The sequence below is a fragment of the Syzygium oleosum genome, unplaced genomic scaffold, assembly GCF_021117445.2.
Source record: "Syzygium oleosum isolate NSW1041296 unplaced genomic scaffold, Sole_v2.1 Sole_v2.06, whole genome shotgun sequence".
Lineage (NCBI taxonomy): Eukaryota > Viridiplantae > Streptophyta > Magnoliopsida > Myrtales > Myrtaceae > Syzygium > Syzygium oleosum.
This window is the reverse complement of record NW_026607490.1, coordinates 7,109,089-7,123,354: the sequence shown is the minus strand read 5'-3', so window position 1 is coordinate 7,123,354 and position 14,266 is coordinate 7,109,089. Positions and strand designations below refer to the sequence as shown.

The window sequence follows — 14,266 nt, the reverse complement described above, 5'->3', positions numbered from 1 at the left end:
CACATTATCTGGAGGAGATGAGATGGAGAGAGAGAGAGAGAGAGAGAGTTTATGAAGCAAGAGACACAAGCTGGTTATTACCCTTGGAACCCCCCAAGTTCAGACAGTATGTAACATAAACAGCTGATCATTTACATGCGATTACACAACGCACTTATCAATGCCTTCTCAATCCACTTCATCGCGTCATTCCCCGGATAAAGACATGAGATGTGAGATCTTACAGGCCTGATGCTTTTTCTCCTTTAGGAAACGTTGATTGATCAAGATGGAGAGGTATCGTTCCTGTCAATGATTCTGAACTTTAACGGAGCAGGATGCCTGTGACGAGTTGAAGTAATACCCTTTCCTCTTTGACTATCTGTGTGGCACAATCCTTCCTCCTCCTCATCATCATCACCTTCTACTTTGTCTTCATGATCATGCTGACCAGTAACATCTCTGGCTTTACTAGTTTCCTGCTTATAATTGGCTCTCTCACTTTCATGTTCCCTGTACTTGTGCAAGTACCTAACAATTGCCTCAGCATAGTCATCAAACCCTAGAGAACTCAGAGCCCAACAGATGTCGTCCCCATTCACGGTCTTGCGGTTCTCCTTGTGACACTTGTCGGACGCCTCACCTGTCACAAAGCTTATGAACTCACTGGCACACTCTTGGATGGTTTGTTTGGCTTCCTTGGAGATCTTTGCGCTCGGTGGAAGGATTAGCTTCATGATCCGACCCACGTTTGCGATTGGAAGCAACCTCTCTTGCTCATCAACCATCTCTCTCTCTTTCTCTTTCTTCCCAAAGTAATAGAGAAATGAATGACCGATCTCGCAAAATGCAGATCTCGTCGCTCTTTCTTAAACGGGAAAACCCCACTTCTATATAGCTATATATCCTAATCCGTACATATGTATGTGTGCATATACACGCACTTTTTCATGTGCACAATGTGCCTGGCACATGCGCAGTGACCTAATTTGGATGTGCCATGGTCATGATGGATGACACCGATAGCATCGTAGGCAGTGCCAGATCCACTATGAGTTTTACTGAGAATTCATAATGTGAAAGAAATCCACTCGTATATATTTACAGTTATTTATCAAACACATGTTGCCATAATATTATAAGCATTCATAGGCTTTAACAATGTGTTTTACCAAGCATGTCATCATACCAAGTTCATCATCCATAATGTCAAGGATCATTCAGAGACTGCTCTTTGAAAGCGTTTTTCTTTGGGGCTCAATATGCATTTAAGTAGCTTTAGCTTTCGATTGTAGTTCTTTGACTATGACTTCACTTGCGTGGACATCATAAGTTTTAAATCTTTTACTTTAATGTGTTAAATATACTCATTTAAGGTGATATTCACAAATTTCTATAATTAGCGCACTCAAAATCCAGATATATATAACAAAAAATTGAGAAAAGGAACTCCTTCCTACTGAATTTTACATATTGGACTTTTGAGTGACTCTCGTTAATGAATTAAGCCAAAAGCTAGAAAATAAAAGTGAGAGAAAAGGCCTCCTTAAAGCATGCTCTTCATACCAAACCCTAATCCATGCCCCAACCCTCCCAATAATTATGATTTAAGCACATCATTTAAGTTCCTGTATGACCGATGATGAGATAATCCAAAGGACAAGAATCAAATCATGCCCTTTCTTTTGAACATAAATTAATGTCTTTTACATGCAACATGGCCCAACTTTTGAAGCAATGTTCTTAGCTCAAAGCCGGATCTCGTGTTGAAATGAAAGGTAATGAAAGATGTTGTGGAGAAAATGCTTTTGTATTGTAGGAAACTCAACATAAAGTTAATTAATTTGCGACTTTTTCTCGCGTCAAATCTCTGATACTGGAGAGGATGTCCTTTTCTTGATGAAAATGACAACATGAAAAATAAAAAAATGTGATACTGTACAAACAGATGGTCTCCGCCAGCCCGCACCCCAAACGCAATTACTTCTTTTGTTTTCTCTTTTCTATTATGGTTAGCATCCTACATAGATAATGCTCATAATAGACCGTCATTAAGTTAATAAACTATTAGTTGTGCCCCATATCATTTGAACCAGCTTGTGGCCAACTTGTGCACGTAATGGAAACAAATTAAACAAGAATTTCTCAGCAGGAACAAGTTATAGATGTGTTGGGGTTGCATCACCTCACAAACTTGGGCTTTGCAAAAGCTTTTGTCACTTGATAGGACAACAAAGAATCTACTTTGTGAGTTAATTATGGTAAGAGTTTGGTCAAATTCCGGAACATGTGTACTTTTGAAATGGTACTTGCCAATGAATGAAAGCTCTACATCACATCAGCGTGAAAGCCATTTTAAACTTTAAAAGAAAAGCCCATTGTCGTGTACAAACCCAATTCGGCAACTTTAGAATTTGATGTCGCGGCTCAACCTATGATTGTTGCATCCATTGAGAAAAGTGGAAAGAACGCTGCAATAACACGTACAATTCATTGAATGGCCAAACTAGAGAATAAGATACTCATTGATTGTGATTTAATCAAATAAATTAATAAAAGGCCAGGTTAAGGAACCGATTATGTTCTTTGAACCGTAGTTTATGTGACAACACTTTCTTGATGCGATTACTTTATACATATTAAGGCGTATTATATGGTAGAGAGATGTGCTACCTCGAAAGCTAATGCACATTCCTGCCTTTCTTAATTAGCTTTTTGAATTATGTTCTTCTAACGTACATAGGCTCGTCCTTGAGTTAGAAAGAATGCTTCCACTAAGCTTTATGTGCTTTATAAACTAAAGATGTCACTGCAACTCTTGCAATGCATCAACTCATGTTTTGTTGTAAATGAGGCCAATGAGAGAGGAAGCGTCTGTGTCTTTTCTTTTCACACCTGTGCTACCTTTTCGGGGTTGACCAGTTAGAAGCTTCACGAGTTTGATTTATGCATCTTTGCTTGCTTCATTCTCCCTCTTTTTGAAGAGTATGTGTGAATTGTTTGGAATATAATCGGGAAGAATGGAATCAAACTTTGAGGCATGAATACACTGCCTTTAAGAAATTGTTTGCCCCACACGGTTGTTAATGGTTACTGGCAAAAATCCTTCAAGATACAATAAAGTCTCAAAATTGAAACACTACATAACAATTCTGGTATTTTTCCAACTCAAAAGGAAAAAAATTGGAAAAAAAGGCTTTATTTTTAAGAAAGAAAAGAAAATTGAGAAGAGAAGTTATTCAACGAGAACAGTTAAATATATAATATCAAAACTCTTTTGTGAACAAACATATTGCTTTAAAAGGACACAACTATAATATTCATGTTTTGAAATTGTAAATTTGAAATTAAAAAAAATAATCGTTGATTACTGTCAATTCTGGTCCACAAGCGCATGCACAAGCATGCAAAGTGCACTTAATAATCGTACATCAGCAAGCGAGTATCATAGGATCCAACCCACTTAACCCATGATCTCCAATTGTAAAGTTAGAAGACTTCCATACTTAAATATTGGCCCACACGGCACACACTCACATTTTTTCTATATGAGATAAAATACCTATTTGTTTTACAAACAAAATATCAACATGAATGGCGAATGGTTGATTTATTTCCTCTACTATATTATTAATTAGTAAAATATTACCTAAGCAACGGAAATAGCATTAGGTTCTTTCAGATTATAGCTAAATATACATCAAACTCTTGATATGGAGACTAGTAAAATAATACATAATTTTGTAAACCACTTTGTATGGAGAGGTCTCGCTTATTTAACAGACAAATTAGAAACATTATTTAGCAAAGTAAAATTTAGTAAATGTCCTATAAAATCCTGGTATAGCTTTTTAGATAAGTGCTTCTTTCCTCTTTAGATAAGCTGGTTCTGTGCTGAATCTTAGCCTCAGTATATATGTCTATTAATCAATTGTTGCGTCAACGAACTCTTTCCTCGCTCCGAATTGCGCTTGAAGGAAATTGTTGCAAAGCAACAGTTATAAAGATGTGTGGAAGGGGATAAGTGAAAACATAATCTGAGATAGGTTCGAACATGGTGGACGGACATATGATCATCACGGGAACAAAAATGAAGATTTATGCTATCTTGTGTTTAGTTTATTAGAACGCAACTTATGGCTTCCCAATTAACCTTTATTTTAGGTGAGTCATCTGTTGAGTAGGGAGACTGATTTTTGTTGTGCTTGGACTGAAAAAAGCCCTTTGAAGAGTCATGTTAATGCATCAAATGCATTGAACACGGGCGTTATCAGTCTCCCAAAACTAGGTGAAACGGGCGTTAGTCTCCCAAAACTAGTCGACTAGATCCGACTAGATCTTGTCCCAAAACAACCTTTTAATTGTGTTAGATCTAGCAAGGTTGGCCCTCGCTTAGGCCTTGGCCTCACTAGATCTGACTTGGGTGAGACCGACCCTCGTCGGGCTTTGCTTGGGCAACGGTGAGCTTGTCGCCTGAGCTCACCCTTACTTCGTAGGGCCTCGCCTATGCCGAGCGACGTCGACCCTCACCTAGGCGAGGTTAGCCTGCTTGGTCATGATCGGTGGCCGTCCATCGCCTGTGGCCAGTCACCGGCAAAAGGAAGAAGAAAGGGAAAAAAAATTAAAATATTATTACAAATTGTCCACGTCAGCGCCGACGGTACCATGTAGGCCGGCTAGTATCCACATTAGCAAAATCTGGCAAAAATTAGCCGAAATGATCGAATTGGCATTAGATCAAAAGGTGCATGACTAAATTGATGGGAAAATTGCCCAAAAAGTCCTAAACTTATTGCACTTTTGCCAATTGAGTCATAAACTTTTCGAGTTTGCCAATTGAGTCTTAAACCTTTACACTTCTTGTGAATTGAGTCTATCCGGCCAATTTTGGCGGAAAATCGCTGACGTGGAAGTTGGGCGGCCACGTGGCGCTAACGTGGACATTTTTAAATAATTTTTTGAATTTTTATGGTTTTTTTCTTCTTCTTTTTTCCTTTTCTCCGTTTTTTTTTTTTTTGGGTTTTAAAGTTGGCCGGCGAGTTTTGGGTTTTAGAGTTGGCCAGCCACCCTCGCCGGCCAACTCCAAAACCCAAAAAAAAAAAAACAGAGAAAAGGAAAAAAAAAAAAGAAGAAGAAAAAAACCATAAAAAATTCAGAAAATTATTTAAAAATTCCACATCAGCGCCACGTGGCCGCCCGGCATCCACATAAGCGATTTCCGGTCAAAATTGGCCAGATGGACTCAATTAGCAAGAAGTGTAAAGGTTTAGGACTCAATTGGCAAGAATCGTAAATGTTTATGACTCAATTGGCAAACTTAAAAGGTTTAGTATTGATTTAGCGAAAGTGCAATTGGCTTAGGACTTTTTTGACAATTTTCTCCTAAATTGGTACAATTAAAATGTTTAGAACTAAATGAGCACAAATGCAATGACTTTTCTGAAACTTTTCCCGAATGCTTGAAAGTATGCATCTTCGTTATGTGATTGTGTTTGGTCGCGAAAGATGATGCATGGTTATGCTTTACGCCTTCGTATATGAAGTTCTGAACTACAACGTACCTTCACACAACATTGCGCAGGTTCTGTAAATTTCGTAACATCCTTTCTTTGTTTTTCCTTAATTTCTTTGGATTCCAAAGTGGGAAAATGGAAACCGTGAGTGTATAATTGATATTCCGTATTTTTCTAAATGTAACACTAGAAACATGCAGACATGAAGAGGTAATGGGATAAATCCCACCCTCGTTCACCCCTTTCCATTTCAAGTTCACCCCTTTGTACAACTCGAGTGTGACATTGCATTTATAATTAGAAGAAATAGATAAAGAATCATGTCTACCACAAAATAATTAACATGTTGAACAAAATAAGAGATGTGACCCTAGCTAGATTTAGTGAAAATTTAGATAATGTGAGTTTTATTGGATCGTTGTCTCTCAAAGTAAAAGTGACAAATGCAATCTCGAAATTGGGGGTGATTGGTTCCGAGACGAATCGGGTTGAAACGGGGAACCAAACCAATTAGCTCTAGAACATCGGTTTCTAAACTAAGACCATTTTTGGTTTTCTGTACAAAATTAAATTATTACAATAAACTATAAAGCTGCACCATTTTTTTAAAAAAGAAACACATGTTCGTCAAGTTGTTATATTATGTCTTTTCATGTTGAAGACTAATGTTCAATTCTTATTTTAACTTTTAAAAGAGACTTCAAAACCGATGTAGCCCGAAAACTAGATTGGTCAAATTGATTCCCAAATACAATCGGTGATTCTAGCCATGGCACCGGAAACAGAACAGCTCTTGGCCAGGTTCTAGGGTTGGCAGAATTAGGGCTTGAACTGGTTCTCACTAAAATTAGCATTGGATCAGTCAGTTTAGGCCTGTTCAATCCGATTTCCGAATTGAATCGGACTTGGTGCTCACCTCTACTCAAAACCAACTGCGCATGGTGGTGCATCAAAGAGAAAAGGGTTAATACCATCAAAAACCCCAAACTGGTACACGTGTGACAATTTTACCCCGAACTTTTTTTTTACTACCAAAATTCCCAAACTGATACACCTGTGATAATTTTACCCCAAATTTTTTTTTTACCACAAAAAATCCCAAACTAGTATACATGTGACAGTTTTACTCTAAACTGGTAAACCCGTAACAAATTTACCCTAAACTATTTTTTTTATCACGAAAAATCCCAAACTGGTACACATGTGACAATTTTATCCCGAACTAATAATTTTTTCGAATTATTTATTTATTTATTCTTTTTTTTTCTTCATCTTCAACCTATGGCCGGTCGCCAGGCGGAAGCCGGCGAGGTTGGCCCCGCCAGTCGCTGGCGAGGCTCGACCTCGTTGGCGCGTGCAAGGGCCGCCCTCGCCCGACTCAGGCGAGGACAGCTCTCGCCCGACGCCAACAAGGGCGAGGGATGTCCTCGCCCGCCCAGGCAAGGGCTGGCCTCGCCCGACGCCGGCGAGGGCAGCCCTCGCTTGACGCAGGCGAGGGTCGCCCTTGCCAGATCCAGTGAGGGCAGCCCTCGCCTGACGCCGGCGAGGTCGAGCCTCGTTAGCAGCCGGCGAGGTCGACCTCGCTAGCAGTCGGCGAGGTAGACCTCACCGGCTTCCGCCTCTGGCTGGTCGCCGATCCAGCGAACGGCCAGAGGTTGAAGATGAAAAAAAAAAAAACAAAAAAATTTAAAAAAATTCAAAAAACTAAAAAAATAATATTAAAATTTTAGTTCAGGGTAAATTTGTCACATGTGTATCAATTTAGGGTTTTTTGTGGTATGTTCAGGGTAAAATTGTCACAAGTGTATCAGTTTGGGGTTTTTTGTGGTATGTTCGGGGTAAAATTGTCACAGGTGTACCAGTTTGGGGTTTTTGGTGGTAAAAAAAAAATTTTGGGGTAAAATTGTCATATGCATACCAGTTTGGGATTTTTGATAGTATTAACCCAAGAGAAAATGATGGAGATCGTTATTCTTTTGAGCGGAGGTTGTCAATTGGCAGGCTCAAAGACCGAGCTCACAGCCAGCCCCAAATTTTCTAACCAAACATGCTAACAATCTCTGACTGGGCTTGGCCCAAGTATGGAAGATTGGGCTTTTTACGCTAGACTGAAGCCCATGATCCCTATTACTCTCAAGACAATATCTTCAGTTTTGTTTTTTTGCCGCACAACAATATTTTGAGTTTTTTTTTTGAAATAATGACACAAATGATTCATGAACTTTGGTTGCAATATAGTCCTTGAATTTTAAATTTTTTCAATGTGATTCCTAAACTTTGGCCAATGCACAATGTGATCCCTGAACTTTTAATTTGTTCAATGTGGTCCACGAACTTTTAATATCTGTTTAATGTAGTGTCTAAATTATATGAAAGTGTTCAAAGTAGTCTTTGCATTAGTTCAAGATCAATGACAACATTAAATATTTTCATATCGTGCAAGAATTAAATCAAACCTCTACCAAAAGTTTAGGGATAACATTGGATAAATTAAAATTTAATGGACTACATTTCACATTAAGATAAAGTTCAGAGACCACATTAAATAATTTAAAAGTTCAGGGATCACATTACACATTTGATCAAATTTTATAAACTATTTATGTCATTTTCCTTTTTTTCTTTGCCACGGAACGATATTTTCCTCAAACATAAGCCGAGTACCATTTCCCAAATACTTACTTTTTTTGACCGAATCTCAATAAATTACAACGAACTTAACAATAAAAACGGCCCAAAACTTAACCGAAAAATAAGATATCTCCACATGTCTCTAGCGATCTCGCAACAGATATTTTTATATTTCCTAAATTACGAATTTCTCTCCCGACCTTGATAGTTCCCTAGATATTTCTATAATCGTCCTTTCCACGGCCTCATATATTTTCATTCGACCGTCTATTCTACTTCACAAAATTTTCGAGTTGAAATTCCCACATCTTCTTGTGATTCGAAAGATAATCACGAGGTATATGATAAAATTGATTTAAAAAAAAAGGATTTTCTTTTTTTTTTCCACTGGTGGACGAGATGATAATCCATTTAAAAAGGAAATTGGAAAAAGGAAATTGAACAAAAAGAAAAAAAAATAATAAGGCCAGAAAATGAAAATGAAGCTGGAAGCTCGTCGAAACCCAGGTATATAAATCACTAAACACAGTCCCCCTGCGCCTTTTCCCTTTGTTTCGAACACGCCCTCCCACCTCTCCCACCTCTCCGCGTCGCGCGCCTCTGTTTCTCCGTCTCTGATTTTCCGATCCCTCGGCCGTACCGGTGCCTTCGCCGGAGAAATCGGCGCCGGCGGCCTCCGTGAAGCCCGCGGAAGGTAACGGTTTTTCCTCCGGCGGGACCTTGGGAGCTCCCGTCTCGCCGTTGGGAGCTTGGTGCTTAGACCTAGGAGCTGTTCCAAATGTTATCGGCGGCGAATGAGGACGGTTTAGGTGGGAAATCGGGTGGGCCGGAGGAGAATCGAGGGGAAGGTGGGGTTTCGGAGGATGCCCGTGGAGTGCCTCGGGAAGGGAAGGGCGTGGGTTTGGGGGTTGCAGGTGATGGTGCGGTCGATTCGATGGGCGTCGATTCGGTAGGTTTAGGAGGCGAAATTAGGGCTTCGGGTAGTGGCGTAGATTCAGGAAATGGGAGATCTGAAGAGGATAGAGTTAGGGTTTGCTCGTCGGCAGGTGGGGGGAGTCCTGGTGGGGAAGATGAGGAAATGGTACCTGGAGGTTTCGATTTTAAAAGCGAGAAGTCCGGTGAGTATTGGCCCCACGATGTGAAAGGTGGGATGAAAGTGGAAAATGACCCATCTGATGCCTACGATCGCGAAATTGGTTTGCAAGGTCGCCTTGCGGTTGACGGGGATGGGTTGGAGTCGAGAAACTCTAGTGGCTTGGCTGAGAGGAAACCTTTCGACCGGCAGTATGATTCTTTGTTGTCTGAGTTTGATGAATATGTAGCGAATGAGAAAAATAGCTCCAATGAAAGTGGCATGTCGAGGGCTTTGAGTTACGGATTTGAAGTGGGGGATATGGTGTGGGGCAAAGTAAAATCACATCCCTGGTGGCCGGGACAAATCTTCAATGAAGTCTTTGCATCTTCTTCGGTGCGTCGCTCGAGGAGGGATGGTTATGTGCTGGTGGCTTTCTTCGGTGATAGTAGTTATGGGTGGTTTGACCCAGCAGAGCTTATACCTTTTGAGGAGAATTTCATTGAAAAATCGAGCCAGACGGTTTCGAGGAACTTTAGTAAGGCAGTTGAGGAGGCCATGGATGAAGCAAGTAGAAGAAGTGGTCTTGGTTTGGCTTGCAGGTGTAGAAATGCTTTTAGTTTTCGACCGACACATGTTCAGGGGTACTTTGCAGTCGATGTGCCTGATTATGAGCAAGGAGGGCTGTATTCGACTACTCAGATAAGCAAAGCACGAGACAGTTTCCAGCCTCGGGAAACTCTTGCATTTATAGAGCAGCTTGCATTAATGCCGCAAAGCCGTGATGAGCAGAGCCTCGAGTTTGTCAAGAATAAGGCTATCGTTTTTGCTTATCGCAAGGCAGTATTTGAGGAGTATGATGAGACCTATGCACAGGCATTCGGGGTGCAGGCTGTGCGCCCTTCTCACAGTCCAGTTGATGCAACAGCTCAGCCGGTGAAAGAGCCGCCTCGAGGTATATTAGATAGTGTATTTTAAGCTTCAAATATTTTTTCTGTGGCGGTTATTAGTGTCTTTTCTTTGTTTTTGTTGGGCATTATCTCGGCAGGTTGCTGCCTTTATTCGCATGACTCATGCTTATATGGGTTCACTTTCCACAAGTTGAGTTGTTGAGTTATATAGTAGAAAGTCTTGCCTATTCATGATTTAGCTATAAGATGTTCGGTAGACACAGTTAAGTAGTTTCAATTTCGCTACTCTTTTCTTTCTGTTATCATGTATGGAGCTATCAAAGAGAAGTCCAAACACGTTCTTTAAAGAAAAGGGTTCTGAAAAAGTCCTACCTTTGCACAGTATTTCTCTTCAGTGTTGGTCTTGCTTTGTACAGTCATGCAATACACATTAATCAAGTGGATACTGAAGTACATCCATCTGCTCTAAGGAAAAGGCAATAGTTCATATTTGAGCAGCTTGGTTTCATAGCATTTTTCATAAGAAAAGAAACAATCAACATAACATCCCTTGTGCTTATTCAACTTCCATGCTAAGGAAACATATTGTCAACTTTTTGCCTCCTGGCTAATAGTCAACCTGCTATTGCATTTTTTTTTTGGGTCGAAACCTGCTATTGCACTTTTAGTAGTTCATTTTTCTCTTTATAAAATGCAATGGAAAAGGGATAGCAAAGAAGATCGAAGGAGCTAGTAAGATCAAAATTTGTCCGGCTCCTTATAGTTGATGTGGAGTGCATGCCCTTATCAGCTCTTTTGATTGTCTTACTTTATGGTTCACTCACTAAACACCTAAGCTCTTTCTTTATGAAGTTGAGTTTTTTTTCCTTTCTGGTACTGTTACTGGACGTGGATGTGCCTTTCATAGTTTATCATCAAACGCGTTCTGGCTATAAGATATATTGGTTAATAGTTGGTACCTTCCTTCTGATATCATGTGCTTGTTCTCTTCTTCAGCTCCTTTGAGTGGTCCACTGGTGTTTGCCGAGGCTCTTGGCAGCAAAAGGACCTCCACTAAACCCATGAAAGTGAAGGATACCTCCAAAAAGGACAAATATCTTTTCAAGCGTCGTGAAGATTCTGGCACACAACTAACTAGCCCAGTACAGGCCAATTCTTTGGTTCCTGCCGCTTACATTGACGGTTCATCTGTAGTTGCAGCAGGTTATATCTTGCAGAAGAGAGCTCCATCTATTCCTGTCAACTCTCAGATTTCTGGGAAACTTGAGCAGACCCAAGTAACTGCAGATGCAATTTCAAATCAAGGTGGTACTGGGATTTCAGACCTGCATCAAATTCCAGAAAGTAGCTCTGCAATAAATATTTCGAGTCCTTCTGGTTTAGGTGGCTCCAATGTAATGGGAAAAGGGGATGATGCAAAAATCACCAATTCCCAAGATGGTTTTCTGCAAAGAGGCCAGGAATTTCATACAGTACAGGATAGTGGTTATGTTTCTCCTTTATCAGCTGATGTTGTTAGTGCTGATGGAGCCATGAGGAAGAAGAAGAAGAAAGTTCTTAAATATCATGCAGGAGAGCCAAGCTCGCAGAATGCTGTTACGAGAGAGAAGAAAAAGAAGAAAAGGAAAGAATTTGGTACTGAGACAGGTTCTGATCATCCCCAAAAGCGGCTGGTAGCTAGCAAAGTCGGAGTATCAGTGGCAAAAGTTGCTGGTAAACTTTCTCAAGTTGATTCAGCGTCAAGAGAAGAATCTTATGCGGACAAACAGCAGAAAAGTGAAGCAAGCTGGATGCATCCCGATAATGTTGGGACGGTGCCTACTTGGTCTGGAAATGCTGAGCTCGATTTGCGACAACTCTTGAATGGCTTGCAAGCCCTTGCTCTTGATCCTTTCTATGGAATTGAAAGGAGCAATCCTGCAGTTACAAAGCATGCATTTCTTCGATTTCGATCCCTTGTGTATCAGAAGAGCTTGGTTCTGGCTCCACCATCTGAGACTGATACCGATGAAAAACGCCCTGCTAAATCTCTTGCTGGTGTTGGAGCTCCCGATCAACCTACTGGTGAAAGCGTAAGAAAGTTATCATCTTCAAAATCAACAAAACCACCTGGAAGATTTGATGACCCAACAAAGAGTGGCCGCAAACGTCCTCCATCCGACCGTCAAGAAGAAATTGAAGCAAAGAGGTTGAGGAAAATCAACAATATCAAATCATTGGCCTCTGAAAAGAGGGCAATTCAGAAGACCCAAGATGCGCCACGGGGAGAGGGAAGGGAAACTGTATCTGCAACCCCAAAACAAGCAAAACCATTTCCTGTCAAGAAAGTGGAGTCTCATCCGGCAAGAGCCTCGGACCCCACCATATTAGTCATGAAATTTCCTCCTGGAACGTCACTACCCTCTGTCACTGAGCTCAAGGCAAGGTTTGCTCGATTTGGGCCATTAGATTACTCGGGTATCCGTGTCTTCTGGAAGTCATCGACATGCCGGGTTGTCTTCCACCGCAAACTTGACGCGGAGGCAGCTTACAAGTATGCTGCTGGAAACAACAACTTGTTTGGCAATGCTGGCGTGAGATATTCTCTTCGGGATGCAGAAGTTCCTGCATCCGAGGCTTCGGAGTCTGGAAAAAGCAGAGTCAATGATGTACATGATACTCCACGCCTCAAGGATCCTTCGACTGAAAGACCAGGACCTGCATCCTCGGTGCAGCTCAAATCATGCTTGAAGAAATCGTCTGGAGATGATGCCGGTGTAGGGCCCACCACAGGTAATGGAGGTCGGGCAGCAGCCCGTGTAAAATTTATGTTGGGTGGGGAAGAAACTACTAGTAAGCAAGAGCAAAAGATGATGGTTGATAATGCGAACAACTTCAACGACAAGAACAACAATGCTAGTTTTGCAGATGGTGGTGCATCATCTTCTTCTTCCTCTCTTGCAATGGTTTATAATAGTAAGAACTTTCAAAGAGCTGTCCCTTCCTCTCCTCTTCCGCCTCTTCTACCCCTTCCTCCACTTGCAAAGCCACAACTGCTAAACAACAATGCACCATTGCCCACTGAAATAGCACCCTCTTCAAGAAGTGCACCCAATTTTAACATCACCGTGGACATCTCGCACCAGATGATAAGCCTCTTGACTCGGTGCAATGATGTAGTGAACAACTTGTCGGGCTTGCTAGGTTATGTCCCCTACCATCCTCTTTGATGATAAATAAGTGAGGCCCCACCCAAAAGAGCGATTAATCTTTTATGGACCATGAAGATGGAACTTCAACAGTCGCATGGAGGACGAGTCACCAATCAAAAAGCCCAAATCGCACTGGACTTCTGGCAGGGATTGGATTTTTCCTTCGGGCTGAGGAGAGCCAACAGAAAGGGGCCTCAAACTGAAGCGGTTGGACTAGTGACAAAACAAAATATGAAGCGGTTGGACTAGTGACAAGACCAAATCATGTTTGTCATGTGTAATCGATGGTGCAATCTTATTGCTCTTTTTAGCTTTGACAGGTTTTATTTTAATTATTCGTAGGAAACATTGTCTTTTTTTTTTTCTGCTTTAGCTTTTTTATTATGCTTGACAGACACGGAAACTTTTCGTAAGGGCAATGTGACTTGGATAGAGTAGTAAGAGGATTATTGATTTTGTTTTTGGAGAGGTTGATGAACCCAGAGAGCTTGCGAATATGAGGGAATTAAAAAAAGAATAGGGATTAGGACGAGCTGAGCTTTCACTCATATTGAACAAATGAGGCCAGAGGGAAAATGGTCGCAGTATATTGGAGGAAGGAACCATGTTAGAGGATACGTGATCATGGGATTATGTTCAACCTCTTGACTGTTAGGCTAAACGATATGTATAGTCAATTCCAAATTTCACTCCGTCGATGGGAGTAATTGGCCAAAGAGCGAAAAACAGAAGAGAGACTGCTTCAAGAATGAAGGTTGTAACCCATATAGTCCATTAGTCTTCCACACGAACGGACATTATGGCATGCGGAAATAGGCTAGAATAAGAAGCGCATGCCTCACGGTTGGTGATGCATTAGTCGCGTTCCAAAGATCTATGCCAAACGCAAATTTTGAAAGGATAAATCTACATCCATGCAATTCGCATTTCCATTTGGGACGGAAGCCGTTTTTTATGGAACTATTTGAA

The 14,266-nt window shown here is 40.9% G+C and overlaps 2 protein-coding genes across 2 annotated transcripts; one reads left to right on the top strand and one right to left on the bottom strand.

Annotated features, from left to right (window-relative positions):
• Positions 1–781, bottom strand: LOC115694014 (nuclear transcription factor Y subunit B-4-like). The gene has a single exon (XM_030621116.2). The coding sequence runs from the start codon at positions 765–767 to the stop codon at positions 264–266; it is 504 nt and encodes a 167-aa protein (XP_030476976.1). The 5' UTR covers positions 768–781; the 3' UTR covers positions 1–263.
• Positions 782–8,665: 7,884 nt separating this feature from the next.
• On the top strand, positions 8,666–13,746 carry LOC115694003 (PWWP domain-containing protein 1). The gene is made up of 2 exons (XM_030621093.2): positions 8,666–10,150; positions 11,103–13,746. Exons 1-2 carry the CDS (start codon positions 8,902–8,904, stop codon positions 13,313–13,315), a joined length of 3,462 nt encoding a protein of 1,153 aa, XP_030476953.1. The 5' UTR covers positions 8,666–8,901; the 3' UTR covers positions 13,316–13,746.
• The last annotated feature ends 520 nt before the right edge of the window (positions 13,747–14,266 follow it).

Excerpts from the sequence above, each read along its gene's own strand:
- LOC115694014 (XM_030621116.2), bottom strand. The coding sequence starts at position 767 with ATGGTTGATGAGCAAGAGAGGTTGCTTCCAATCGCAAACGTGGGTCGG.
- LOC115694003 (XM_030621093.2), top strand. The coding sequence starts at position 8,902 with ATGTTATCGGCGGCGAATGAGGACGGTTTAGGTGGGAAATCGGGTGGG. Across the intron at positions 10,151-11,102 it reads GGTGAAAGAGCCGCCTCGAG|CTCCTTTGAGTGGTCCACTG; the intron begins GTATATTAGATA and ends TCTCTTCTTCAG.